This window comes from Neurospora tetraspora, assembly GCF_033439725.1.
Source record: "Neurospora tetraspora strain CBS 560.94 chromosome Unknown B0H65scaffold_1, whole genome shotgun sequence".
Classification (NCBI taxonomy): Eukaryota; Fungi; Ascomycota; class Sordariomycetes; order Sordariales; family Sordariaceae; genus Neurospora; species Neurospora tetraspora.
The window spans coordinates 7,964,473-7,988,705 of record NW_026944383.1 but is presented as its reverse complement, the minus strand read 5'-3'; the positions used below and the strand labels follow the sequence as shown (position 1 = coordinate 7,988,705).

The 24,233-nt window shown below is 52.7% G+C and overlaps 6 protein-coding genes across 6 annotated transcripts; 3 read left to right on the top strand and 3 right to left on the bottom strand.

Moving 5' to 3' along the window:
* Nucleotides 1-5,243: 5,243 nt before the first annotated feature.
* B0H65DRAFT_454183 (uncharacterized protein) lies at nt 5,244-5,981 on the top strand. The gene has a single exon (XM_062826185.1). It carries the CDS (start codon nt 5,423-5,425, stop codon nt 5,906-5,908), a length of 486 nt encoding a protein of 161 aa, XP_062687535.1. The 5' UTR covers nt 5,244-5,422; the 3' UTR covers nt 5,909-5,981.
* Nucleotides 5,982-7,635: 1,654 nt separating this feature from the next.
* On the bottom strand, nt 7,636-12,235 carry B0H65DRAFT_505932 (uncharacterized protein; the record flags this gene model as incomplete). Its single annotated transcript, XM_062828031.1, is given in 6 exon segments — nt 7,636-7,889; nt 8,433-9,048; nt 9,058-10,059; nt 10,115-10,699; nt 10,778-12,145; nt 12,164-12,235. Coding segments are annotated over 6 exon segments (3,897 nt in total).
* Nucleotides 12,236-14,833: 2,598 nt separating this feature from the next.
* On the top strand, nt 14,834-15,859 carry B0H65DRAFT_454171 (uncharacterized protein). The gene has a single exon (XM_062826184.1). The coding sequence runs from the start codon at nt 14,937-14,939 to the stop codon at nt 15,243-15,245; it is 309 nt and encodes a 102-aa protein (XP_062687533.1). The 5' UTR covers nt 14,834-14,936; the 3' UTR covers nt 15,246-15,859.
* An 814-nt stretch (nt 15,860-16,673) lies between these two features.
* Nucleotides 16,674-20,662, bottom strand: B0H65DRAFT_69715 (uncharacterized protein). Its single transcript, XM_062831285.1, has one exon. It carries the CDS (start codon nt 20,305-20,307, stop codon nt 16,798-16,800), a length of 3,510 nt encoding a protein of 1,169 aa, XP_062687532.1. The 5' UTR covers nt 20,308-20,662; the 3' UTR covers nt 16,674-16,797.
* Nucleotides 20,663-21,011: 349 nt separating this feature from the next.
* On the top strand, nt 21,012-22,335 carry B0H65DRAFT_505930 (uroporphyrinogen decarboxylase; the record flags this gene model as incomplete). Its single annotated transcript, XM_062828030.1, has 4 exons — nt 21,012-21,066; nt 21,130-21,171; nt 21,261-21,796; nt 21,859-22,335. 4 exons carry the CDS (start codon nt 21,012-21,014, stop codon nt 22,333-22,335), a joined length of 1,110 nt encoding a protein of 369 aa, XP_062687531.1.
* Nucleotides 22,153-24,013, bottom strand: B0H65DRAFT_69666 (uncharacterized protein). The gene is made up of 3 exons (XM_062831284.1): nt 22,870-24,013; nt 22,577-22,749; nt 22,153-22,519 (listed from the first exon to the last, which is right to left on the bottom strand). The coding sequence occupies exons 1-3, from the start codon at nt 23,905-23,907 to the stop codon at nt 22,480-22,482; spliced, it is 1,251 nt and encodes a 416-aa protein (XP_062687530.1). The 5' UTR covers nt 23,908-24,013; the 3' UTR covers nt 22,153-22,479.
* Between the last annotated feature and the right edge of the window lie 220 nt (nt 24,014-24,233).

The window sequence follows — 24,233 nt, the reverse complement described above, 5'->3', positions numbered from 1 at the left end:
AATGTTGACAAGCAGTCAAGTCCGCTGCCGGGCTGCTGGCTACTGCCGTCGGGTAGTACTGTGCAAATGCCCGTCAGACGGGAGTCCAGGGGCATCTTAGCTCATCAGCCGCAGAGTCCTTGGGAGTTGGGACTGAGGGTGCTAAGCTGATGGGGGTAACAGCTCATGGACACTTCACTTTCTGTTCATGTTTTCGTCGGTATTTTGTTGTCGGTCTGGATGAGTTGTGAAATAGGGTGGAAATTGGAAAGGTTGATGTCAGTGCCATTTGAGGTGGTACCACAGACATTCCAGGTTGAGTTTGTTCCCAATTTCAGGTCAAGTTCGAGAGATATCAGCGCTTGTTAGTTCTTGGAAATGCAATGGCCTGTCAGCCTCATCCAGGACCACCCCCGCTCTCATCGTAGTATCGATTGCTGAAGGCGGGACGTCAAAGCTATGAGCCCGCTGGAACGGGAAGCCGAGATGTGCTGATGCGAGTATTCAGCTGCTATATCGTGGTAGCTTGTGCGGGTCACTGAATAAAAAATGATCTATATAGCGCTATTATTGTGGTATATCTCCCAAGCCTATAGCTCGTTTGCGCTCGTAACGAATACGGTTAGCGCTCAAAACGGCCACTAGGCCCCCGGAGTATCATGATGATGGCCCATTATGGCGACCCCAAGGCAAGGAGCCTTGTTGAGTATCAGGCGACGGACGTTGTAGCAACATGCTCACGGACACTTGCGAGAAATCAACCATCTTGGCCGCGGGTGTAATGAAGAAAAGCAACGCTCAGTAGCATGTGGTGGTGCAGTGTAAGGTATGACCTGAACGGGTTGCATAGAGAGGTAGCTATTCCTTCATTCGGTACCTGGGATCGCGACTGTCACCTCACGTTTGTAGCGGCGCTTCATCTGTCGTGCACGAGCTGTGACCGGGGAGTAGAAGAAAACAGCCATTTCGGATTCCAGGTTGTCCTGTTTTGTGCTATGGTAGCAGTGAAGAGCCAGCAACCGGACAAGGAGTGGGTAGTGTGCGTGAGACGGGATTCAGACGGGATACCTCGCCGGACTGCCCTACCACCCAGAGAAAGCGTACAGCAGAATGTTACAATCGCACAACTTACATCCTCGTCAGGCCGTTACCGGGCGTCCATCAGCAATAACAAGCCGTCCTCAACCGCTGAGATGGGATACCAGCAGTGGAAGGTCGTTTGCAGATTTCGCTGTGATAAGCTCAGTGTTGATGGAGAGATCAGTGCATATGTAGACAGGCGGCCGCCATCATGCCCGGGCGTTAGCCGCGACCTCGTCTTCACTTGCCTGCTGTAGGCATAAATATCGACGTAACGGTCGGCAAGACCTACCTTTCCTGTCCCGTGCCCCGCCTTGCCCTTGTGGTGGTATCAGGTGTAGAGTTACCAAGTTCGGCTCACGATGTTTCCGCTCCGAGCTCTTCACAAACCCTGTGCATGTGTTGCCCTTCTAATCCACCGAAAGCGAAGACGGGTGTGCGGCGGTTGTAGACACCAAAATTGGAGGCTGAAATGGTCCAGACTTTGGTGTGTGATACGAGTCCATAGCTTGGTTTGTCGTGCCGGCGGGTGGTGTTGTAATTAACAACCAAGGTCATCAAAGCCTCTAGATGACCTTGATCGCTGGTCACCACTTTGCGTCTGTGGCCCGATCGGTGAGCATACATCTCCATCGGGACGGACAGGCAGTCACAAGGTGGTGTAGGGTCTGATGGCAATCAAGTCCCGCTCGGTTTCCCTTGGCCAGCCCACACCCACACGCTGGTTGACAGCGGAGGCAGGTCCTGATTCCCCAACAAGTCCTTCGACAATCAACCAGTCTCGACGTTTTCCGCCACACCTGTTAACCGAGTCGCCAGAGAGGGGAGCGGATCCGTACCGTACGCGGCAACTTCCCGTGCGGCGGAAGCCGCGTCTGCAACGAGTCGGACAGCGTGGTCGGAGAGGGCATACCGTTTCCGCGGGAGAGGCACAGATGTTATCGAGTTGTCAGAATCCCACCGCATTGCAGTGTTGTCTCAACTGCAAGTCTCCGCTTCTGTGCCTCGTCAGCAAGAGTGAGAGTGTATAGGTAGGATGGAGGAGAGTGAGAAGGCCCAAACTCAACAACCAACTGGCCATCTCGACGATGATCCTTGCTGGAGGAGGCTATATGTCGAGCCACGACTTATACTGAGTTTTCGCAAAGAATGTCCAATCGGGGAATGGAATTCGTCTGCAGGCGCGCTCCTTCGTCCACACACACTCCCTTGCCACGAGCATTGCGTCTCGTGGGTCTGACTGACACCCCGAGATAGGTGATGGTTAGATATTCAGGGCCTTGCTTGCGAAGGCAACGTTGGAAGAAGGCATGGCGATTGACGTTTCCACGTGAGAAAGAGGTTTAATGAGCCGCAGCGGTGATGCCACGATCCGATTAATGAAGGGTGAAGTGACTGGAAATAGAACAAGTTGAACAGTAGCACCCGGCTGTATGTTTAGGTGGTAAGGTAGAAGATCCACTTTGTGAGCTGGGTGGGGTTGCTCTTCAGGCTAAGCATTTAGGGTGCGCACAGACGTTATCAATTGGGAAACGGGAGATGCAGCTCTGCCGCGAGGTTCCTTCCCGAATGTTTGATCTTGTTCAAATCCGACTGGAAATCACAAACTGGGACAGTTTGATTCCGAGAAGGGACGATCAAGGGACTGGCGGACTTGCCTCGGAGCTCTTTTGGATCTTTGAAAATCCTTTTTTCGTCAACGCTCAATCGAGTGTCTCCGGCAGACCTTGACAACCTCGAATTCTGCTTCCCCCACAAACCGACTATACTCTTCTTGAATTTGAGTTTTCAACCAGGCCTCCATCACTTTTTGCTAGGATCCAACGTCACCACCATAACCGTCCAGCATGACAGAAGGGCGCCTCATGCGACGAACCGAGACCGTGCGCATAAAAACGTGCGCGGGTGATAATGGCACCTGATCATCTTCAAAGAATATTCGATGGTCCTTCTCTCTGAGTTTGGGACATGTTTATTTGTTTCAGTCTGGGCCATTCCATGACTCCCGTCTCCCTTTTTGTTTCTTTGCTAGGCTTGGCAGAATGCTTGAGGAAGGCTTTCAGACGTTCTACATCCGTGCGCATTCATGCGTAGGTCGTCGATGAAACAGCTTATCAAAAACAACGACATTGACTGAGAGTCCAAAGTCATCTTAACTCGGCAAAAGAGTATGGACCATCAAGAGCCATCCGAACTAAAGGCATGGGAACAAGACAGGGCATTATTCCTGCGAGCCCACCTCAGGTTGCTACTACTACTCTGTCGTCTTGCAACCGATGAGTGTTTGTTCCCCTGAGTTGTATACTGTGTGGTGCAACTCCACCACTCACTCCCATTATTTTCATCAAGATGGACTGTGAAGGCTGACTTCCGATTCTGCAGCCTACCGCTTTCGGATACGATTTCAAGCATCAACACTAACGACCTCGTCATCTGCCTGTACTGGTACATCCCGCAGGGGTAGATGCCAGATTGTCCTCCACAATCTTCGAGCCGAAGGTTGAGACCTTGTCATGCCATGATCACAACCACAAGACGGCATGGACGGGAAGTTCAGTAACCGTCCGGAAATGGGACTTTCCCACCCCGTACTTTCGTCAAGGCGATCCTAAGATCTTGCTCAGAGGCGAGGTTACTCTGGTTCCAACGCAAGTGCTCTCTGCAATAAGGCACCCTGGCTTCAATGGGTGAACGACCACCTCGAGAGATCAGACCTAGGCATATGGCATCGAAGAATGTTTGCATAAACCACCTTGTCAGCGTTACCCCCAAGTGGACACACGGGCAGGCCAGAAGCACTGGCAGAGGTGCGGGGGCTGGGATGCCTGGCGGTTATCGAGAGGCATGAGCTCATGGATTCTCGTCATCACCATCCCGCTGTTGCTTCTGATCATATCTGCAGTCACGACCTCAACCGTTCAGCAATGGAACACCCGAGAGGGGCATGGATTCATGACGTACCGGATATGGGGCCGTCACCAAGGCCCAGCATCGGTACCGATATGATGCTCATATGGATAACGATGACTAGAGAAGCACCGCTGCCCAATGGTCCGCTCTCGCCTCGCCATGGCCACCAACGGACCAGGTGATCCACTCCATTCTGCTTGGAGATTGGACATGCCATGCGATGTGCTTCCCCAGAACGGTAGGACATTGCGAAGGATGGACGGTCGTTCCTCGTGGACCAGGCTATATGTGACTGCGATATGGGGTACCAGAACCTACTCGAAGTGACTACATCTCCAGGACTGATGGGCGTGGGAGAGGCCTAGTGCTCACCAAGGAAGACAGATCACTAAGCGGCAGTGTCTCGGATAACATCACACCCTCATACAGAAGCACGAGCTTATCCCAGAAGCCAATGAGCTACAGACCTCGCCATTCTTTGCTCGGAGATTCGGGGAGAAGGAAGCAGCACCCAGAGATGGAGACACTCGGGGTGTCTTGCTCATGTGGGGACTTTGGCAGACACTGCAGACGTAACAATGAATGGCCGCACCACGATGATGGTTGAACTTGGCCAGTGATTGTCACTCTGTGGATGCTGGTCGTTAATGATCATCACTCTCGTCCGTGGTACACACGTTATTTGGTTGTAAGCACTTTCCTTGATCGAGACATGAACAGTAGCTCAGCAAGGTACTCGCTAATGAAGGCTACGCCCGTCCCGTTTCCGGCTTTCCGTCCTTTCCCTTTGAACTGACATTACTAACTTCAGACAGACACAGGTTTAGGCAGCACTGTGGTAACCATCACCCGTTTCCACTAATCCGCCTCCTCAGTTGTCCGCCTGAAGGTTGATCGTAACGGCTGAGTGTCAATCTCTGTCCGAGTAACTGTTGTGGTAGCAGAGGCGACAAAAATAAAAATGGACAAAAAAGAAAACAAAATTCACAGTAGCAGGGCACTACTATTATCCTCGGGAACAAGCGGATCACGTGTCGACATCCGAAATCCCCAGCCTTGCGCGAAAGAAATCGTGACGTGCATCCGAGTCGAACGCGGGACCTCTTTGTGGACCGGGAGGTACGGCACACTGAAGAGACCCTCAATGAGACCAGTTGAGCTACTGCCTGGTCCCGAGGAGATCCTGCCAACTCGGCCTGGATCGGCCGCTTATTAAGGGCAAGCGCGGCGGCCCAGGTGGTCCAGATTTCGTCCGATGGTGTTTGCACTCCGTGAAGGAAGGCACGGGGTGGACTGTGCGGTAGGGTGGGACGGTCTCAGAGGCAGCTATAAAGAACGTCAGTGACGGACTTCAAGATTCACCAAGTGGGCGGGCAAGGGAACCACCAGTCATCCTAACTCTTACCTCCCGTCTATATTCTTTATCATTAGAGCTGTAAGAAGCCTCCTAAGCATGCTTGCCGTCGTCATCTGGTCCCTCTTCGACCTTGATATTCTCCTCACAAGCACAATGACCATCATCATCATCATCATCATCATCATCATCATCATCATCAAAATATACCTCTACACCAGCATCACAACCCTCCTCCGAGTCATAAACCGACACATCCCCCAAAATAACCACCTCCATCCACCCCTGCCCCTGCTTGATAGGCTTCTCCAGTCGATCAATATCCTCCTCCTCCTCCTATTCATTCTCTCCGCCCTTGTTTTTGTCTGGAGAACCGACCGCAGAACCGATGTGAAACCCCCTAGAGGTATTCACCAAACACAACCGAAACCCGTTTTGCTGAGGGACCGTGTCTGCCGGTCTGGTTGGTACACAAAGAACAGCATAGACCAGAGGGCAGCGCTTTTTTTTTTTGGGAAATCGGGTCGCGGTCTCCGTGGTTCCCTACGGTGGAAGATATGGTGCCGGACGGAGCTGGGGTGGTAGTGGTATGAGATTTCGGAGAGGGGACTGCCGAGTGCCGAGGGCGAGGTGGTGGAGGATGAAGGATGGAGGAGGGGAGGGGGTGGGAGACTTGGTGGTGGTGATGGGGTGGAAGGTCATTGTGTTTTTGGTGCTGATGGTGGAAGAGTTTGATGGGGTTGAGGTGGTGAGGTGGTGAGGTGCTAGGTAAGGTATTTTTGACGGTTGAGAGGTTGAGGGTCAGCGATCACTCCCGCTTTTCTGGATGGACGCGACAGTAGCGCTTAATCCCGTGAGTTCAAGTGAATCGGGATTCTGAATCTATTCATGCGAGGACTGTGTTACTTATCGAAAGCCAAGTGGTTATCTTGTGTAAAGAGTTGGAAGACTAGTGTATATGCGAGGAGTCATCGGTCAGAGGAGAGATGCCAAGTCTAGAGGCCTCTCTAATGTTTGAGTAATTGAGAATGACTGGAATATTATGTAGGATGAGGTTCAAGAGACAGAGAAGTAGTCTAAGGATTTCTCGCAATCTGTAAAGGAGCCGAACATCAAAATACGGGAGCAAAAGAGACAAGATGGAACAAATATTGGATACACCCGCTCCGTTTCGCTTCCTGGCTTCCGCTTCCTGGACTTGTTACGACTTACGTCCGCAAATCCACTCTTCCATGAGATATTTACATACCTAACTAAGACTGCATTGCACATCTTTGCATCTTCCATAGAGGTACATACCCCTTCTTCCCCTATTCTTTCACCGTAACGACAGGTCAACAAATCCCTCCCCCCTTCCTACCTACCTACCTCTACTCCATCCACCTCGTCCCCCATTCCAGGTTCCAGGTTCCAGGTTTCCATTTCTTTCTTTGCTCTCCTGATGCTTATCGATACCTACCTACCTACCTACCTTTTTCCGTTCCATTTCCTTTTTTTTATTTTATTTTTTTTACCTACCTCCCAACGTTTGATTTTCCTCTTTCTTCTTTTTTTTTTCCTTTTTTTTTTTTCTTTTTTTTCTCTGACGCTCTTACAGTACCTCTACTGTGAAATTCTTCTTCTTCTTCATCTTGCACCCCTTAACATCTGATGTACTCACTTCAATTTATGGACATAACGTAGGTAGTTGATACTAACATCTCTTTTTTTTTTTTTTTTTTTCTCCCAGAGGTTTTCCAGAGGTCTCTTTTCCCAGAGGAGCTACGTAAACGTGCTAGGTACGGTAGGTAAGTAGGTAGGTAGGTAGGTAGGTAGGTAGGATAAGAGCAAAAAAATTTTTTTGAGCATAACTACCTCTAGGCTAGGGTACATAGTTTGATCATCACTAGGTACTAAGGTACCTACCGTATGTACTATGTAAGTCTGATATGCCCGACGGACGGCTGTAAGGAAAACTTGTGGGCGGAAACTTGTGGGCTTGCGGGCGGACGCCGGACGGAGCGGACGGACGCCGGACGGAGATGCCAGGTGAGAAAGGGTAAATAGAGGTAAGTACCTAAGGTAGGTAGCTAGTTTATTTCTCCTCCCGTCTTCCGTCTTTCGCGTAGGTTGGTTGCTACCTAGCTATCTGCCCCTTTCCTCCTGTACACATTCATGGACATGGACGAGAATACCTACTTCTCTCCTTACCTACCCGACCTTTACTTTCCCACTGCTACTGCTACTGCTACTGCTGACAGCCCCCTAGAATAAGTGATCTTTCCTCTGTTTGCGACTCTCGCCTAGTACCTACACTACTAGGTAACTACGGCTTATTCCGAGCCCTTCATCCCTCCTTGCCCCTGCCCCGGTCCCCCTCTTCGTACCGGTAACGCTTGCGATGAACTTGATTGTTGTTGCTGCTGTTGTTGTTGCTGCTGTTGTTGTTGCTGTTGTTGATGTTGATGCTGTGTCTGTGTTGAAGGCATGGTAGGAACCGGCACGCCGTCCACGAAAGAAATCACCGGCTCGGCGAAGGCTTGGAAAGAAGGTTGGCCTGTTTCGGGGTGGGTGGGGAAGAGGGATTCTATTAGGTTCTGCGTAGCGTTGTCAGTACTCTCGTTTTGTTTGAGTGGGATTGATGGATGGATATGGAGATGAGGGATCCGAAAATTGGGTGATTGATTGTATGTGTGGGTGTGTGCTGAAAGGGAAGGGATGGGACGGGGAAGTGTGACTGGCAGGCAGGCAGTGTGAGGATATGGAAGAGAAAGAAAAAAAAACATGGGAAAGGAACAGGTGAGTGAATGAATGGAAGAGACGAAAGAAGAACTGAACTGAAGAAAACATACCCAATCAACATTCATCCCACCACCTATCGTCCCTCTTCCACCTCCTCCCCCAGCACTTCCTCCCGCGCCCCCTTCTCCCGCACCGCTTCCATTTCCCTGCCCTGACACATCCCCTCCTCCTCCTCCTCTTGTCCCCCCTGATCCCCCTGATCCCGCACCACCACCTCCAACCCCAGCAATACTCCCACTCCTCCCCCCTTGCCCCCCTTGCCCCCCTCCTCCATGCCCCCCTCCACCACCTCCATGAGCATGATTAACTACACTCCCCCCATCACTACTATTCTCCGGACTCCCCGGATTTCCCGGCGGCAAACCCCAGAGTACTGCGCCGTCTGATACTCCCGCGTAAACCATGTTCGGTGGTGGCATGTTGGAGTGCCAGTGGTGTTGGTGGGTCCATTGATGTTGCTGTTGATGGTGTTGTTGTTGATGTTGCTGCTGATGAGGATGCTGATGAGGATGCTGACCGGGCTGTTGGTGTTGTTGCTGCTGTTGCTGGTGCTGCGCGTGTTGAGACTGGTGAGGGTGTTGTTGCTGGTGAGGATGTTGAGCGGCTTGGGCGTGGATATGTTGTGAGTGAGCTTGGTGTTGCTGTTGGAGGAGGAGCAACTGTTGTTGTTGCTGATGGTGGTGGTGGTGTTCAGCGGGAGAGAGGGAGGCGTTCATGGAGGGTGGAAGGGAGAGTGTGTTTATTGATGCCATTGCGGCAGCGGCGGACATGGACATTGAGGAGGATGGAGGCATGGTGGGTGTTTGGAGACCTGGTTCTTGTTTGAGGACTAAGGGTTGTTGCTGTTGCTGTTGTTGGATCATCATTTGTTGTTGATGGTGATGCTGCTGGGCTTGAGCTTGCTGTTGAGCCTGAGCTTGTTGCTGAGCATGCTGCTGCTGCTGCTGCTGAACATGTTCACTATACGACTGCTGCGACGTCTGCATCATCGGCGTCGGCGGCGGAGGTGATTCCTTAATGGCCTGCTTGCCCGGCACCGCCCTGACCAAGTTCGTCGGGGCCCGCATCTTGCGCATGCTCGTGTACACGCTCGTCTTGCTCATGATTTCCGTGAGGATCCTCAAGCTCTTCTCCTGTCTCGGCATCTCGCGCTCGAGCTGGAAGACCCAATCCAGACACGCCCAGATGCGATCTGCTTTGCTGTTGTTGGGGCGGTAGTAGATTTCCGTTGCAAGCAAAAGGGCGATTTGGTATTGCTGGTAGGCACCCAGGTACCATGCCCAGTCGCGGAACTCAGGGGTGGTTTCGAGGGCGATGGAGTGCTCGATGATCAAGATGCCGCTTTCTACTAGGAGCCCGTTCAAGCGTTCGGGTAAAGGGTGGGCGGTGTTGCTGTGGTACGGGTGCAACACCATGGCGTGTAGTCGGTAGATGAGCAGGTTCATGACGTATCTGGCGTATCGTTGGATGGGAACCCGGTCGTCTAACAACGGTGCATACTTTTCTACCATGCGCTTGCGGAAGTTTTCGATTTTGGCGATGACGGGGGTGAGTTCCATCTTGCGGGCCTCGAGCTTGCGGCGGTCGGACCATATGATGCGCATCATTTCGTTGACTTCGAAGCGCATGATGGTTAGCAGGGAAGAGGTCCATTGGTGGTCTTGTGGGACTACGGGGTAGCCGGGATGGTTGACGAAGGCGTCTTCTTCGCAGTTCAGGGGGAGGCGAGTGTCATAATCATCTCGTCGGATGGTGGGCTTGGGACCTTGGGCTTCGCAGGTCCGGATGTCGAGGAAGCAGAGCTGGTGCCAGATGAGTCTGCGGACGTGGGTTTCCAAGGGGTTGAGACCAAAGGCTTCGCCGTCCCGGTGGAGGCCCATGCATTCGGCCATGCGGACGGCGGCGCCGACGAGGACGGAGTGAGCCCGGGAGACTTCTTCTCTGCAGAGGGGGATCTGAACGTCGTTAGCCTGCTTGTTACCCCCATTTTTTTTTCAGGACAACACTCACCATGTACATGACAAAAGCCTGCAGTGTCTCGACCTTGGTCGTCCTCAAAAAGTTGGCCCTCGCCAGCGCGCTCTCCGTCCCAATCTTCATCTTCTCCAGCAACTGCGTCTTGTACCACCCAAATTCCCTCTGCACCTCCTCCTCCTCCATACTCACACAGGCACTGAACCAGGCAGCAAACACCACCGCCTGCACCGACGCCCTCGGCTCGATGTTGTTGAGCACCTCTAGCCAGAACCCGTCGTACAGGGTTTCAAAGGACTGCTTGTGGACACATCGAGCAATGGGGTGCACGGCGGAGAAGTATCGAGCCACGAGCCCGTCACCGATGAACTTGTCCGGCAAGAAGTGGATGAGCGAAGGGGGGTGGCCAGTTTGACCAAAGAAGAAGCCGCTGGTAGGAGGAATGTATGCCGCGCTAGGACGGAGGAAGTCCGGGACGTGTTCGGTTACGTTTCCGTCTTGGTCGATTACGGTGTGGTATCCATCGTAGTTCATGTCCGTGTCCACCTGCTGCTGCACTCCGTTAGGGTTGTTGGGGGCGGACGCGTTCTCCATGCGAGGACTTCCAATGCCGACTTGGATCTGTCATCATCATCACTCACACATTAGCATCTTTCTTTGCCCCTTTTCAAAGCAAAACATCGGACTTCAAAAACTCACCTCCTCAGCCAACCTAGGCCTACTCATCCCCCCAATCCTCTCCGTAATCCTCATCTTGCCCACCTGTATCCCCAAATCAATCACATCGTCCGTCTCATTCTCATCATACGCCACATCGTTCGTCACCAGCGGCGTAATCTCCAGATCTTCTTCTCCTTCTTCATGTTCCCCATCCACATCCGGGCCCCCTTCTCCATCCTCATCTTCATCCCCATCATCTCCCCCCTTTTCCCAACTAATAGACACACAACTCCCCCTCCTCATACCCACCATCCCCATTCCCATCCCCATTCCACCACCCAGTCCCATGCCCATTCCAGTCCCCATCCCCCTGTGTCCGGAAGAGGAAGAAGCAGCGCCCTTAGCAACATCCCTCTCCAACGCCCGCTCCAAAGATCCCACCTGCTCTTTGATCTCCGTCAACCGCATCTGCGACGCCTCGTCCAGCTTCGGACCCAGGTACAGGCATTCGCGATTGAACTTTTGGCAGTTGACGCACGGCTTGCACTTGTTGCATTTGAGCTTGCGCCGACGACATTCGAGGCAGGAGGTTATCATGCGCATGCGGCGGCGGATGGGTTTTTGCCCGGTGCCGGTGTGGGAGGAGTGAGGGGAGTGGGCGTGGGCGTGGGCGTGGGTGTGGGTGTGGGTGTGACTGTGACTGTGGGGGGATTGTACTAGGTTGGTGAGGTTGGTGAGGTTGGTGAGACTGGACATGGGCATGGGCATGGACATGTTGGGTAGAGGGAGGTTTGTAGGGAAATTGGCAGTGGACATGGTGGTGAGGCTGGGCATGCCGGACATGCTGGCCATGGAGGTGATGTGGCTGGAGGAGGTGATGGGCTGTTGTTGTTGTTGTTGTTGTTGTTGCTGTTGTTGTTGTTGTTGTTGTTGCTGTTGTTGTTGTTGTTGTTGTTGTTGTTGTTGTTGTTGTTGTTGTTGTTGTTGTTGTTGGATGCTGCCGGAACTGCTGCCCATTCCGGATCCGATGCCGCCTAGTAGCCCGTTCATTGCTCCGCCTCCGCCTCCTCCGAGCATTCCCATGTCGAGCCCCATGCTGCTTGGTCCTGGTCCGTAGAGGTTGTTGCTGTTGGGGTCAATACTTCGTGGAGTGGACATCGGTGTTGCCATCTGGTCGTCGTCTAGCGTGGCGGTGGTTATTGACGATGCGACACTTGCTCGTCGGAAGGTATTCTGTTGCTGTGCGTTCGAAGGTGGGAGAGAGGACATACCGCCCATTACTGTTGATGACATGCTCACGGCGGGAGGTATGGTTGTCGGAAATGCTTGTTGCTGCTGGCCAGCAGCTGACGATGAGGAAACGGTATGTTGTTGATGTTGATGCTGGGTATGCTGCGCCCCTGTAGTCTGCGATGACATTGACACCGACACCGCAGTCATCGATCGAGGATGAGTAGTATGAGGCTGTCGATTACTGTGATTGCTTGTTGTGTTCATGATACTCGTCGGTATGCCGTTCGTTGTAGCCACTCTTATCTTCGGTCGTCTTTCTTTGTTCGCCCCCCTAATTTCAGGCAGAAGTATCCCTGGTACAATGGTATCGTGAAGTCACGTTACCGGTGGGGAGTTTGCTTTCTTTCGTTGTTTGTTTAAGGCGGCTCTTATGCGAAAGAATTATCGAGTGGCTTCATTGTTTGTCCCCCAAGGGGCGGGCTGTTTGGGCGTAAGCGGCTCGGACTCGAAGGGATTTCGGAGATCCCCTGTCCCTAATCCTGATCTGGGCCGCGCAGCGGTTTGTGTCGATTTTCTGCCTGCAGAATCGATCTCAACTTCAACGGCTACTCTGCTTTTATTCGAAAGTTTGCGACGATCCTGGTAAATAAAGGAGGTCGAGCGGGTGATGCCGGACCCTGAAAGAGGTAGAGGCATCGGTTTTCCGTTCGAGTTAGTGGTGAGATGCAAGCTGAAGAAGAGAGAGAGATGTTTTGATCCAGGAGGGTTCTCAGTAACAAAGTGGATCGGAAGGCTGATACTACCTCTACTCTCGTGGTCCGTCTTGGTGGTGGTGGCGGTCGCTCAACCACGTGCAATGCTCTGTCTTGCTGAGAAGGACAATGAGGCGTTGTATCTTGGTAGTGCTACTTGCTCGGTACCGTCGGGATGGAGATTTCCGTCGTGAAGCTCATACGACTTCTTGGAATAGCAACGGGTCGGACGTGTTGTCGTATCCCTCAGCTCCCCGGGAAAGCGCTTTCCGTCACAAGAGAGAGACCAAAAGGCTAGATTCGGATAAAAACCTAAACTTAACAGACGGGTGTTGGTATGTCTGTGTCTGTTGGAGAGAACGGATCCTGTGCTCTCTCAAGACTATTGCGTCCTGTGTCCAGTCTGTGTGATGGTGCTCTCGCTAACTATATCGTTCGGTCTTGGAATTCAGCCGCTTTTTGGGTGGTTCATGTCCATCTGAGATGCCACCGACCGACCTTTGCGTGTGTGTGTGTGCCCGGAAGAGTACCGTACCGGAGGGTTAAAGCTGGAACTGGAACTTGAACTGGAACTGGGACCTGGGTGTGTGTGAGAGGAGGGGGAGGGAGGGGGGGAGGAGGGCACCGGGCACACGTTGTGCGAGGTGATGCTGCTTTCTTATTGTTGCCACACTCACTCACTTGTCTCTTCCCTGGCTTGTTCTGGTTGCGTTTTTGGAGGGGGGCTGGCGTCACGATAGGTCGTCAGTCGTCACGATAGTAGGCGCAGCAGCCACCACGACCACGCGAGATGATAAACCCTGACCACCGACCCCGAGCCGATGGGAAAGTATGGAGATTGCCGTTCCTTCTTTTAGCAGCAGCACCGCACGGGAAAGGGGAATGAAGGCTATTGGACTGTTCCTCTTGATTTTTCTTCCTCTGGAGACGGCACCCGGAACGCCAGCCGACATGCATTCAGGGGTTGGACCTAAAGTTTGTATGTACCGGGTCGGTTGCTGCTTGATCCCCAGATTGTCAGCTCCCGGGAACTGTTATTACCAGAGGATGCGTGATTTCGATAAGTGTATGTGAGGTAAAGAAGAGAGGGGCAGGTATGAAGGGTAGCTGCGGCTGGTTACCGAACCAAGACCAAGTCAAAGTCTCGGATCGTATTAGATGGGCAACAAGAACGAAAGAGAGAGGGGAAGAGAGAGAGGAGGACAGACAGATGGGTCGGTCAGACAGGCCAGACATGCACCACAGATTGGGGAACTGGGGGACTGGGTGAGCGATAATGCAGGAGCGAGTGAATAAGAGATCTCGGGGAGCAAGCTATCAGGAAGGATCCGAAGCTCTTTCAACGTTCTCGGTCGGTCAGCCAGCCTTTACTGAATTGCCCTCTTGGGTATTGAGCTCAAAGTACCTCACTTTCCCCCCCTTTTCCTTACATACGATGATACTCGCGTAGTCGGTGATAATCTCGGCGTGTCTGCCTACTCCAACAGTGATTGTTGACTGTTGGGTGGTAATGGTTCTTCATCACCGAAATGGATCTGCACGAGGAACTGGGAAAGTGCCTGTTCGATTTCCCCCTCCTTTCTTCCATAGCAATACTCACATGCCTCTTTTGGGTCTGCAGACGAACTCGGTGGTCCTATTTCTGAAGAAGCGAGTGTGAAGTCCTTCGGGGTATGCCCTTGCTGCGGCGGCCATATACCTTGATCAACGCATGGGACAATGGGTGATGGGGGTTTATGTGAGCTGCAGACGCAATAGCGCTTCACGCTCCCGCCCGACCGGACGGGATAGCACAGCAACTTTCTGAAAGCCTGGGGAGGAAAGCTTGGGGACAGAGAGCTAGGGGCAGAAGCTGCAGGCAAGCACCGGAACGTTGATCCCACGTTTCACAAAGAGTGGAGGAACTAAGCTGGAAGTACCTACTCTGTAGGAGTCAGGGTGCCGTGGTGATATCGCCATCTGTTGTTGCATGCTTCTTCGTTTATTAAAGATCCATTTCGGTGAAGTGACCTCGATCAGAGAACGCCATCCGATTTGGATCTTCAAGTGCTGGAGAGTTTATCTCTCGTCTCAAGGGCCCCGGGGGGCGTGACAGCCACAGCCTTTTTAGTGCTCAGTCACAGATCTTCCTCAGGCTGGGCCCATGCCCCCATGGCCCATGATCCCATGTGTCGTTTCGGATCACCACCACCACCAGGCAACCAACCGTAGCAATGGGAATATCTCGTCAAAAGATCCCCAGCCGGAGTGTATTGCTTCCCCTTCCACCCTTCTTATCCGGCACTCGGTTATTGTTGACTCCAAGCCCTTTAAGGAGTGGCAGCCCGTCTAAGTCGACGGCCCAGCGCCCACTCCACGCAGGAGGCGTTCGATCCGCCCCCTTCTTTACCATCATTTTTTTCAAGTCTGTGGCCAGACGACGGTGTGGGGGAGGAGGCTTGCCCGAGTCTAGATTCCCAAAAGAGCCACCGGCTGTGAAAACAGAACCATGCGCGAACGCCACTTTGCTGCTTGCTTGCTGACTGGGTCTCAAGTCGAAGACGGGGTGAAGAGGAGAGATCCACGATAACGACTAGGGCCTACGCCGAGCAAAGACTGTGTGGCGCCTGGGCATGGACGTGTATCGGCGTGTGTGCGCGAGAGCGTGGGCTGGCGGGCTGGCGGACAGAGAGCACAGAAGCACGATCGGGAGACTCCATGGAGGAGGAAGCCTATCGGACGTTCTGTTCATCTTTGTGTGACAGTTGCAAGTATTGAATGTTGCTGCAGGTCATCGCTGCCCCATCCATCTGTCTTGTCTGTCTTGCCTTTCTGTCCTCTGCCTCTTGCTCGCTTTGTCTGCCCCTGTCCTTGTTCATGTCTCTGAGTCTCATGTTTCGGTTGTTGATTTAGGTTTTGACTTGGGTTGTCTTCCTTTGGCTCACAATCTGCTGTTGAGTTTTGACCCCAAGGATAAGAATAGAGATGAACAATGTAGAGTTAGTCAACGGGTGTTTTTCTCTTTCGTTTCTTCTTAGTGTACTCTTCCAATTGCCGTTGAGTGACCTGAGAGTGTCCCAGCGGCCAGGCCAGACCAGATCGTTTGTTACTACTAACCGTGTCACCACCGTCTGGTTGAAGGTTCCTCCTTAAGCGCACGTTGTGGTCAAGCACACCCACCCACCCACCCATCTACCCACTTTGATCACCCACTCTCAAGAGCGAGCCTCAAGGTAGCAGCAGCAGCAGGAACTGAGCGGCAGGGGGGCAGGGGGGCAGGAAACCTAAGAAAATAAAGGGGTATTCAACCTGCATTCTATCGCTTACCATCCCGAAGGACGTCGGCTGACCTGACCAGGGCAGCAGGTACAAACATTCTCCGAACTTGACATCAAGTAGCCAACGAATCAGAGACTGGTTTGGCAGGGTAATGTCCGTGGTTTCCCATAGGCAGATAGATCGTCAACCGTTGAGATCTCTAACAGAAGAAGGCACGAATAACACGGAAACATGGAAACATGGCTGGTCGAGTTTCAAGCCCCAAGATGATGGGGAAACCGGGATTTTCCTCACGGCCCTTCAAACTCATGAAGATACTGGGGACATGGGGAGTAAAGCAGGTTACCGACATATCAGTCCCTCTCACCCCTTACTTTTTCCCTACCCTTTCTTCTTTCCTAAGTCTCAAGTTCACGCCCTTGCCTTTGGTATGGTTTGGTCGGGGCCCGACCACGGAAGCATCGTGGCGACCAACTTATTGCATATCTGCCGTGTAACCACGATTCGTCTCTGTGATACCATGGCACCATCCCCCAACATCCCAGCAGCGTTAAATGATCTTGGGTAGCTCTCGCTCGACGCAATCGCGGCGGTGGGGGAGTCAGTGCTCAGAGTCAGGGGAGCCCTTGTTGAGCCACTGCCGTTGAGATGTTGGACATTGGGTTTCGGAGAGCAAAGATGGGTGTGTATGCATAGAACCAGGATGTAAACAAATATTTTTCGAAGTTAAACGTATTGAGATTGAGTCATGTCCAGAAGAAGAAGTAAACGAGATGTGCACGCATGCTTGCTCCGGGTATATACGCCGCTCTCCACCTAATACGACACCTGCTTCAACTCCCTCCTCCTCCTAACCTGATAAGAATTCGGCTTATCCTGCTCATAAAGCTTGGTCCTCCAGTCCACCAACTTCTGCCTCGTCGCTCTCGCCACCTCCGGCCCATAATGCCTCTCCATACACTGAATGAAATACCTGAGCCTCGTCTCCCTACCCGGTCTGCCCATGACCAAGTCCTTCGTTACGACCTTGTAGAGAGCCATGAGGACGTCCGCACTTAGCCCTTGGTTCCATGGATTGGGCTGGTGGATAGGGTCGTTGGACTCGCTGTATCTGTCGCTGTTGGAGTCAAGCGTGTGCTGGACGGTGGACTGAATGTCCTGGTCAGTGAGACCGCCCATGCCGCGGGCGGCCTTGATGGCCTCAACCTCCTCCAGATAGCTGATGGACTGCTGCATCAACCGGTATTTCTGTCTGTCGGAGAGGTGCTCTACGTTTGCGAACAGGGGCGCGATCTGCGCAACGACTGTGGCGCGCTTGTCACCCAGGTTTCCATGGAGGCTCAGCCGCTTTTTTTGGTCCTCCAAGGAGACTCTACCGGGGTCGAATGCCTCTTGGAACCGGGGAATGTCGAGGACTTTCCAGATGGTGGATATTCTGATGCTGGGGTCGGCAATGATGGCCTTGGCATACTTTAGGTATACGTGAGTGCTGAACGGTTTCTGCTTGTCGCCGTCATCCATCTTGGGCGGCAATTTGGAATTCATCCTTTTTTCCAATTTTTCCCTGAACACGGGACCTATCGCTTTCTTTTTCCAGGCATAAGCTTCCCAAATGCGGCGCATCTTGAGAGCCACCTTGTGGTCGTCACAAAGATAGGCAAGATCTTCGAGAAGAGTGCGGTTAATAAAGCCTCTTCGTGCGAACTTCTTGAGGGCCCTGGGGAGGTGATGAACCCGGTTGAACGATCGGAGAATATGAAACATGCTGGTGAACAGAAGGGTATGATTTGTCGCTGGTTCGGACTCATATATGGCCATGGCAAGGCACGCGAGTTGGCTATTGTCGAGACCAACTTGGTATGCCTCATGCTTGTGTCTGTATATTCTGGCCGTAAGAAATCGTCTCCTTAGGCGATCTCGACTGGCCCAGTGAAAGAGCATCAGCGAGCACATATGAAAGTTGCCCAAGTGCTCGATGGTTTCAGGTACCGTCTTAAAGGCGTCAAGAGCATCGCAAAGTAATTGCGTGTTGACCCCGTCCATCTGGGCAAGCACAGAGAGCCAGTTGTGTACTACCGGACTCCCCATCCCCTCTGGACTGGAACCGAGTTGCAAGACGAGTTCGGTGGCTGCATCAAAAAGGATACTGTGCTTATGTGGGGAGACGGCTTCCAAGGCCGCAGAGACCCATCGAACATGTAAACTGTTTCTCTGAGGGTTCTCCCCTCTGGAACGTATGTTAAGCGCAAACAGTACGGAGTCGACGCAGCTGATTGACTTGGGATCTGGTGGAGGCCATTCCAGGTATAAATCTTGATTTTGGTCAATATCGACTTCCTCCGTGACATCTTCGTGAAATTTGACTTGGTCCAAATCATTATTGTCGAAATCGCTCTCGTCGATATCCTTTTCGTCAACGTTCGGCGTGGCTTTATCAGCCTCACTCAGTTGACCCCCGTCAGGGCCTTCCCCAAGATCTGTGGTTCCTGGCGGCTGAGCAGCCCATCCTGTGAGGATCCGTTCGAGGACTGTTAAAATGCCTTCCATACCCTTCTTGATACCGGGTTGGGATACGGTGCGCATTCCCCAGTAGAACAGGAAATACAGCTCGTTGCCGACTTCGAGTTTGGACATCCACTCGAAAAACTGACGCCAGAAGGCAGGTTCAACGGCGTCTGCGGTGAGAGTTTCGGAACTCCTGACGCCGTCAATAATGGCTTTAATGAACACGGCCAACTGTGCCTGCGTCATGTTGTACAGTGCCGCGTAATGGGTCTGCATCATCTCCTCGTCTTCGCCCCATCTCTCTTGTATGGTTCGGATCAGCTCATGCGAGATAGCCCTGAGTTCTATGGCTGATATCTCGCCAAGAGCGATATGTTGCTTGAGGTTGGCGCATATTCCACTGAACATTTCCGCAAAGATCGCTAGGGGTTCTGTAAATGCCGCATGTAGACGCTCTACGTCTTGTCGAAGACTTAGATACTGTGCTGACGGGTATTGTGGTTCCTCCTCCAATATTTCCTCTTCTGCCTCTTCTTCCGGAACGGCCTCTGGGCCCAAGGTTTCCAGCTCAATGTCCCTCTCCATGTTTTCTAATTCCTCTGGCATCGTTTGTCCCAGCGCTTCCGAAAATGACTGGAGGTCACCTCCTCTTGTCAGGGACCTTATGTCTATCTTCTCCGGATCTTGAAACCATGCTGGTAGTTGAACCGCCGAGGGATCGGTATCCTCTGGTCTTGTAGGCTCTGCTTCCTCCGGTGGTTCTAACGTTGACCATTGTTCCATAAAGGCCTCTGGGCTTATCCACTGATCTTTGGGCTTTTTATTCTTTGGGTCTATTTCTGATTCTGGAACTGAGGTAAAAAAGCCTGAATCGTCAAAGACGTCGGGTGCAGTTGTCGAATGGTTGGTGTTCGTCGAAGTCGCAGTCCCTAGGTCCACCGTCCATGAACTGTCGACTGCTCCATGTACGGACCCTTCTTCCAATGGGATATCCTGCCGGGCCGAGTGCTGTGTGTCCTCTTGGCCTTCTAGTTCGTCTTCTGCCGACCATTCCGGCTCATCTTCTGCCAACCATTCTGGTGTAATTATTTGATAATCGGAGTGCTCCAACGTATCTTGCGCTTTCGGGTCCCAAGTGAAATTACCGGTTTCGTCAAAGATGTCGGATGCGGTTGTCGAGTGACTGCTGTTCTCAGAGTTTGCAACTTCCACGCTTTCTTGTGAAGGCCAGCCTTCAAATGGTCTATCGTTTTGTGTCGAGTACTGTGTATCCTCGAAACTTTCTGCTTCCTCTTGCGCTGACCATGGTTCATCGAATGGGATATTATCCTGAGCCGAGTGCTGTGTATCCTCGAAGCTTTCTATTCCCTCCTCTATCGCGCATTGTTCTAGGAACTGTGGTGTTATCGGTTCGTTTTTTGACTGTCGCAAGTCTTGGTGCGCCGTCCAACCGGTTACGAAAAGGTCGGCGTTGTCGAAGGCGACATGTTGGGCCGAAGCTGAAGATGGCGGCTCCCATTTCCACTGACTCAGGTCAACTGGGTAAGGGAAGGCCCATGGTGGTGGAGTGGGCGGACATTGTAAGGCGTTGAGGTCTCCGAGGTTCCGTTTCCCCAGCCGGCGGCGGGCCTCGAGCGGACCGGGCACGCTCCCCACCGTCCTCCGTGTGGTCTGGACAAAACTGGCGAGATGTGGGAACTCGGCGGCGTCGCCGATCAAACACGGAGGGCCGGTCGGGAGTGGGCTTCGGGGGATGGACGGGATTCGCCGAGTTCGACTCAGCTGGAGCAGGCGGCAGCAGTGGGAAGTTTGTGGAGTCATATGGAGAGAGTGGGAGTGGACTCGGAGCGGAGGAGGAGGAGGAGACTCGACGGGGAGCTTGACTCGCGTTCACGGGCGGCGGAGGGGGCGATGGTTGGGGGATCCCAGCCTGGTGAGATCCATCGGAGGGGGGACGTGCTTGTTGATGTGGAAATGTTGTGTATAGCAATTAAAGAGATATCATGACAGAGAGACGGGAATTGGTGTTGAGAAGAACATGGCGAGACCAGAGAACAGCTTGGTTTCTAGAGAGTGTTCGCATTCGTGAGGGGGAATAGTGGATATCAACTTTTTAGTTTGACATTTCGGGCAGGCCCAGACACGAAGCTGTAGCGGGAGCTGTGCTGTCCCTCTGTCTGTGGCTGATGGTACCTGCATTCGTCTGAACTTTGGAGTACACAGGGGCAGCTGTGGCTTGCACTGGCCTACAATTTATCCTAAAGTCATAGGCCAGTAAATGGAGAAAGCGGGGGAAGGACTTCCAGTAGTGGAAGCTCGATTCTACCAGGGGTGCAATTGGCAGCAGATCGGACCCCGCAAACCGCCAAAAGAACCCCACTGAAATTCGGCCGAGCTTCAACTTCCAGTTCTGTCTGATATCACAAGTACATTGAAACATGGCCGGGGCTTCTCTCTGTCTCTTGTCCCTGTCCACTGCCTTGGTTGCCTGGTATCTACACAACAAGTCAACAAACAAAGCCAAAATGGATCACCAGTTTCCGACTCTCAAGAATGACTTGTTGCTCAGGGCCGCCCGGGGTGAGTTGAAAACTTTTGAAGAAAAATTCACATGCAATCTCACTAACACACATTTTCTCACAGGCGAGACCGTTGAGCGTCCCCCTATCTGGGTGATGCGCCAGGGTGAGAAGTCACTTTACTACACATCCTTCACCTCACTTCACTCACTTCTCACATCTTCGAACTCAACCTCTAACAATCTACTCACCCAGCCGGCCGCTACCTCCCCGAGTACCATGAAGCCAAAGGCGGGCGTGACTTCTTTGAAGTCTGCCGCGACCCCGAGATCGCGTCGACCCTGACGCTCCAGCCCATCGAGCGCTACGCCGGCCTGATCGACGCGGCCATCATCTTCTCCGACATCCTGGTGATCCCGCAGGCGATGGGCATGACGGTCGAGATGGTCGACAAGAAGGGCCCGCACTTCCCCGACCCTCTGCGCTCGCCCAGCGACGGCCAGTACGCCGAGCTGATGAAGCGCCACGTCGACGTCTCCAAGGAGCTGGACTACGTCTACAAGGCCATCACCCTCACCCGCAAGAAGCTCGATGGCCGTGTCCCCTTGTTCGGATTCACCGGTGCCCCGTGGACTCTGCTGTGCTATATGGTGGAGGGCGGCGGTACGAAGCTGTTCAAGGAGGTCAAGACGTGGATTTACAAGTATCCTGAGGAGACCAAGGCGTTGTTGCAGAAGATCTCGGAGCTGTGCGTGGAGTATTTGGCTCTGCAGGTTAAGGCCGGCGCTCAGGTATGTCCCCCTCTTGTCTAGGTATATCATCACCTTGGCTATTCAGTACTAACAACATCCAGATCGTCCAAGTCTTCGACTCCTGGGCCGGCGAGCTCTCCCCCTCCTCCTTCAAGACCTTCTCCCAGCCCTACCTGACCTACATCGCCAAACACCTGCCGCTCCGCCTCAAGGAGATGGGTCTCGAGCCCGTCCCCATGGTCGTCTTCCCCAAGGGCGCGTGGTACGCCCTCGACGCCGCCTGCGACATGGGCTACAACGTGGTTGGTCTGGACTGGCTGCACGACCCCGCCGAGGCCGTCAAGATTGTCGGCGACAGGCCCATGGTCATTCAGGGTAACGCCGACCCTGGTGTCCTCTACGGATCCCATGAGGCCATCACCAAGGTCGTCGAGGAGATGGTGCAGGGCTTTGATTGGCATGGCAGACACAAGGGCTGGATTGTTAACTTGGGCCATGGCATTACGCCGTTTGTTAACCCGGATGATCTCAAGTTCTTCTTTGAGGAGATTCATCGGTTGACTAAGGCTAAGGCTTAATTGCCTTGTTGTGTGTACAAAATAAAACGGTGTTGGTGTATGAAATCTAGAAATCTTGTATATGCGTCTCAATCAAGTGTCTAAACCACCCCAACCCCCCCCCCTTCTCAATCAAGTCTTCCAAAAACATTGTACTCCAACCGCCTACAAGGCATCCCCAACAGTCGAGAGATCAACAACAGCCCTATGTTTTTTGTTAGCTTAACTCCCAGGCCCCGAGATAACGAACGGGAGAACTCACCAAGACAACAACCACCCAACCCTCCCTCCAATACTCCTACAAACCCCCTGACTCCTAAAGTTCTGCACAAACACATCCGCCGCTCCCAACCCGTCATTTCCATAATCCTTGATATGATCCCTCATGACTTTACAAGCCACCGCCTTTGCCAGTCCCTTTCCACGGTATTGTTCCTGTTTTTGTCTCTTGTCAGCCTTCACGGCCTCGCCCTCTCTCTCTCTCTCTCTTTTTTTTTTTTTTTTTCGCAGTGGAAGTAGAAGCGGTTGGTGGAAAGGGAAAAGAAAAAAACAAACCTCAACATGCAGCGTCATCAACGTCCCATCAAGCGCCATGAACCCCCACGCCACCATCTCCCCCAAAATCTCATCTCCCTCTCCCCCAATAGACGTACTCTTGCGAATAGCCACGCTGGGAAGTCCCAAAAGCGTATCCTCCTGCCTCTTGATACTCGTCCGGCTCTGTACCAACCTCACATCTTTTTGGTTTCTCACACAATCCCACACCAACCCTTCCTCCTTCATCGTCTTCTCCAAGGCTTCTTCCCCAGCAGCCACCAAAGCCTCAGTGCGGAATAACCACTTCTGACATACCTCCCACTCTATATCGTCGGGAATATTCGCCGTCTTGTGCATTTTGACATTGTACCCGTGCTTCTTGTCTATGTCTAGGAATAAGCGGTGGCGGTGGATTTCGGCTAGGGAACCGATCATTATCTTTGGTCCTGAGCCTGAGCCTTTGTTTTGTTGTGAGGGGTCCATGCAGAGATACTCCCTTGCCTCACGCCAATTTTCTTGACGTTGGTGCGAGGTAATAGAGGGGTCGAGCTCGACGGGCATTTGTTGAGCGATGGTTCGCATCCGCCGCAGGATGGTAAGCAAAAGCTCATCACACTCCCTCGCTTCCTCCTCTGGTAAGCTATGCGACTGCGAGCCGAATACCTCCGCGGAAGATGCAGATGCACCTGTTGGATCAATAACCGCATAATCCTCCAGGGTACTGTAAACCCACACTTGGGTTTCGGGGAACCTGCTCAGATCCACGAATGCCGCCGCAAAATGTTTGTGTTCCTCCTCCGCCTTGAACCCATTGTGCTGGTCTTGAGTGGCCGTGGCCGTGGCTGTGTTGAGACCCAGACACTCCTCAACCGAATGCTTGGAAGCAAACAGGACATGAGAGTAGGGAGTCGTGCCTAGGCCGTTGGAGGGAAAGTTGGCGGCATACTGGAGACGGCGGAGGACGGGGAGGGAGTGAGGGAGGTGTTGAGACAGAAGGGCGAGGAGGGAGGAGGAGGGGAGGGGGGTGTCGAGGAGGTGGAGTTCGGAGGATTCCATGTTGATTTTCTTTTTTTTTTTTGGTTGCGACGGTAGATGGTAGGTGGTCAGTTATGTTGGTGGTCGTGGCCGTGGTGGTGATGGTGGTGGTGGATGTGAGAAGAGTTGTAGTAAAAGAGATATTTTCGTGACGTCGGTGGTGTTTTTCTTTTTTTCGAAAATTTCCAAACAACGGATATCTCCGAGACGGGGAAAACTGATGTTGTGTAGCGGATGGGCTTCCGACTAACGAGCGGGAGAATGAAGTTTTCTTGTCGTACAATCCTTCGTGAAAATGAGTGGACAAAGAAAGTGACGCGTCAAATTTATACGCACGATGTTGTCGA

Bases quoted from the DNA above. Each gene is read 5' to 3' on its own strand.
- B0H65DRAFT_69715 (XM_062831285.1), bottom strand. From the start codon at position 20,307: ATGACTCCACAAACTTCCCACTGCTGCCGCCTGCTCCAGCTGAGTCGA.
- B0H65DRAFT_69666 (XM_062831284.1), bottom strand. From the start codon at position 23,907: ATGGAATCCTCCGAACTCCACCTCCTCGACACCCCCCTCCCCTCCTCC. The intron at 22,750-22,869 runs GTTTGTTTTTTT...AGACAAAAACAG, and splicing joins TGATGACGCTGCATGTTGAG to GAACAATACCGTGGAAAGGG. The intron at 22,520-22,576 runs GTGAGTTCTCCC...CAAAAAACATAG, and splicing joins GTTGGGTGGTTGTTGTCTTG to GGCTGTTGTTGATCTCTCGA.
- B0H65DRAFT_454183 (XM_062826185.1), top strand. From the start codon at position 5,423: ATGCTTGCCGTCGTCATCTGGTCCCTCTTCGACCTTGATATTCTCCTC.
- B0H65DRAFT_454171 (XM_062826184.1), top strand. From the start codon at position 14,937: ATGGGAATATCTCGTCAAAAGATCCCCAGCCGGAGTGTATTGCTTCCC.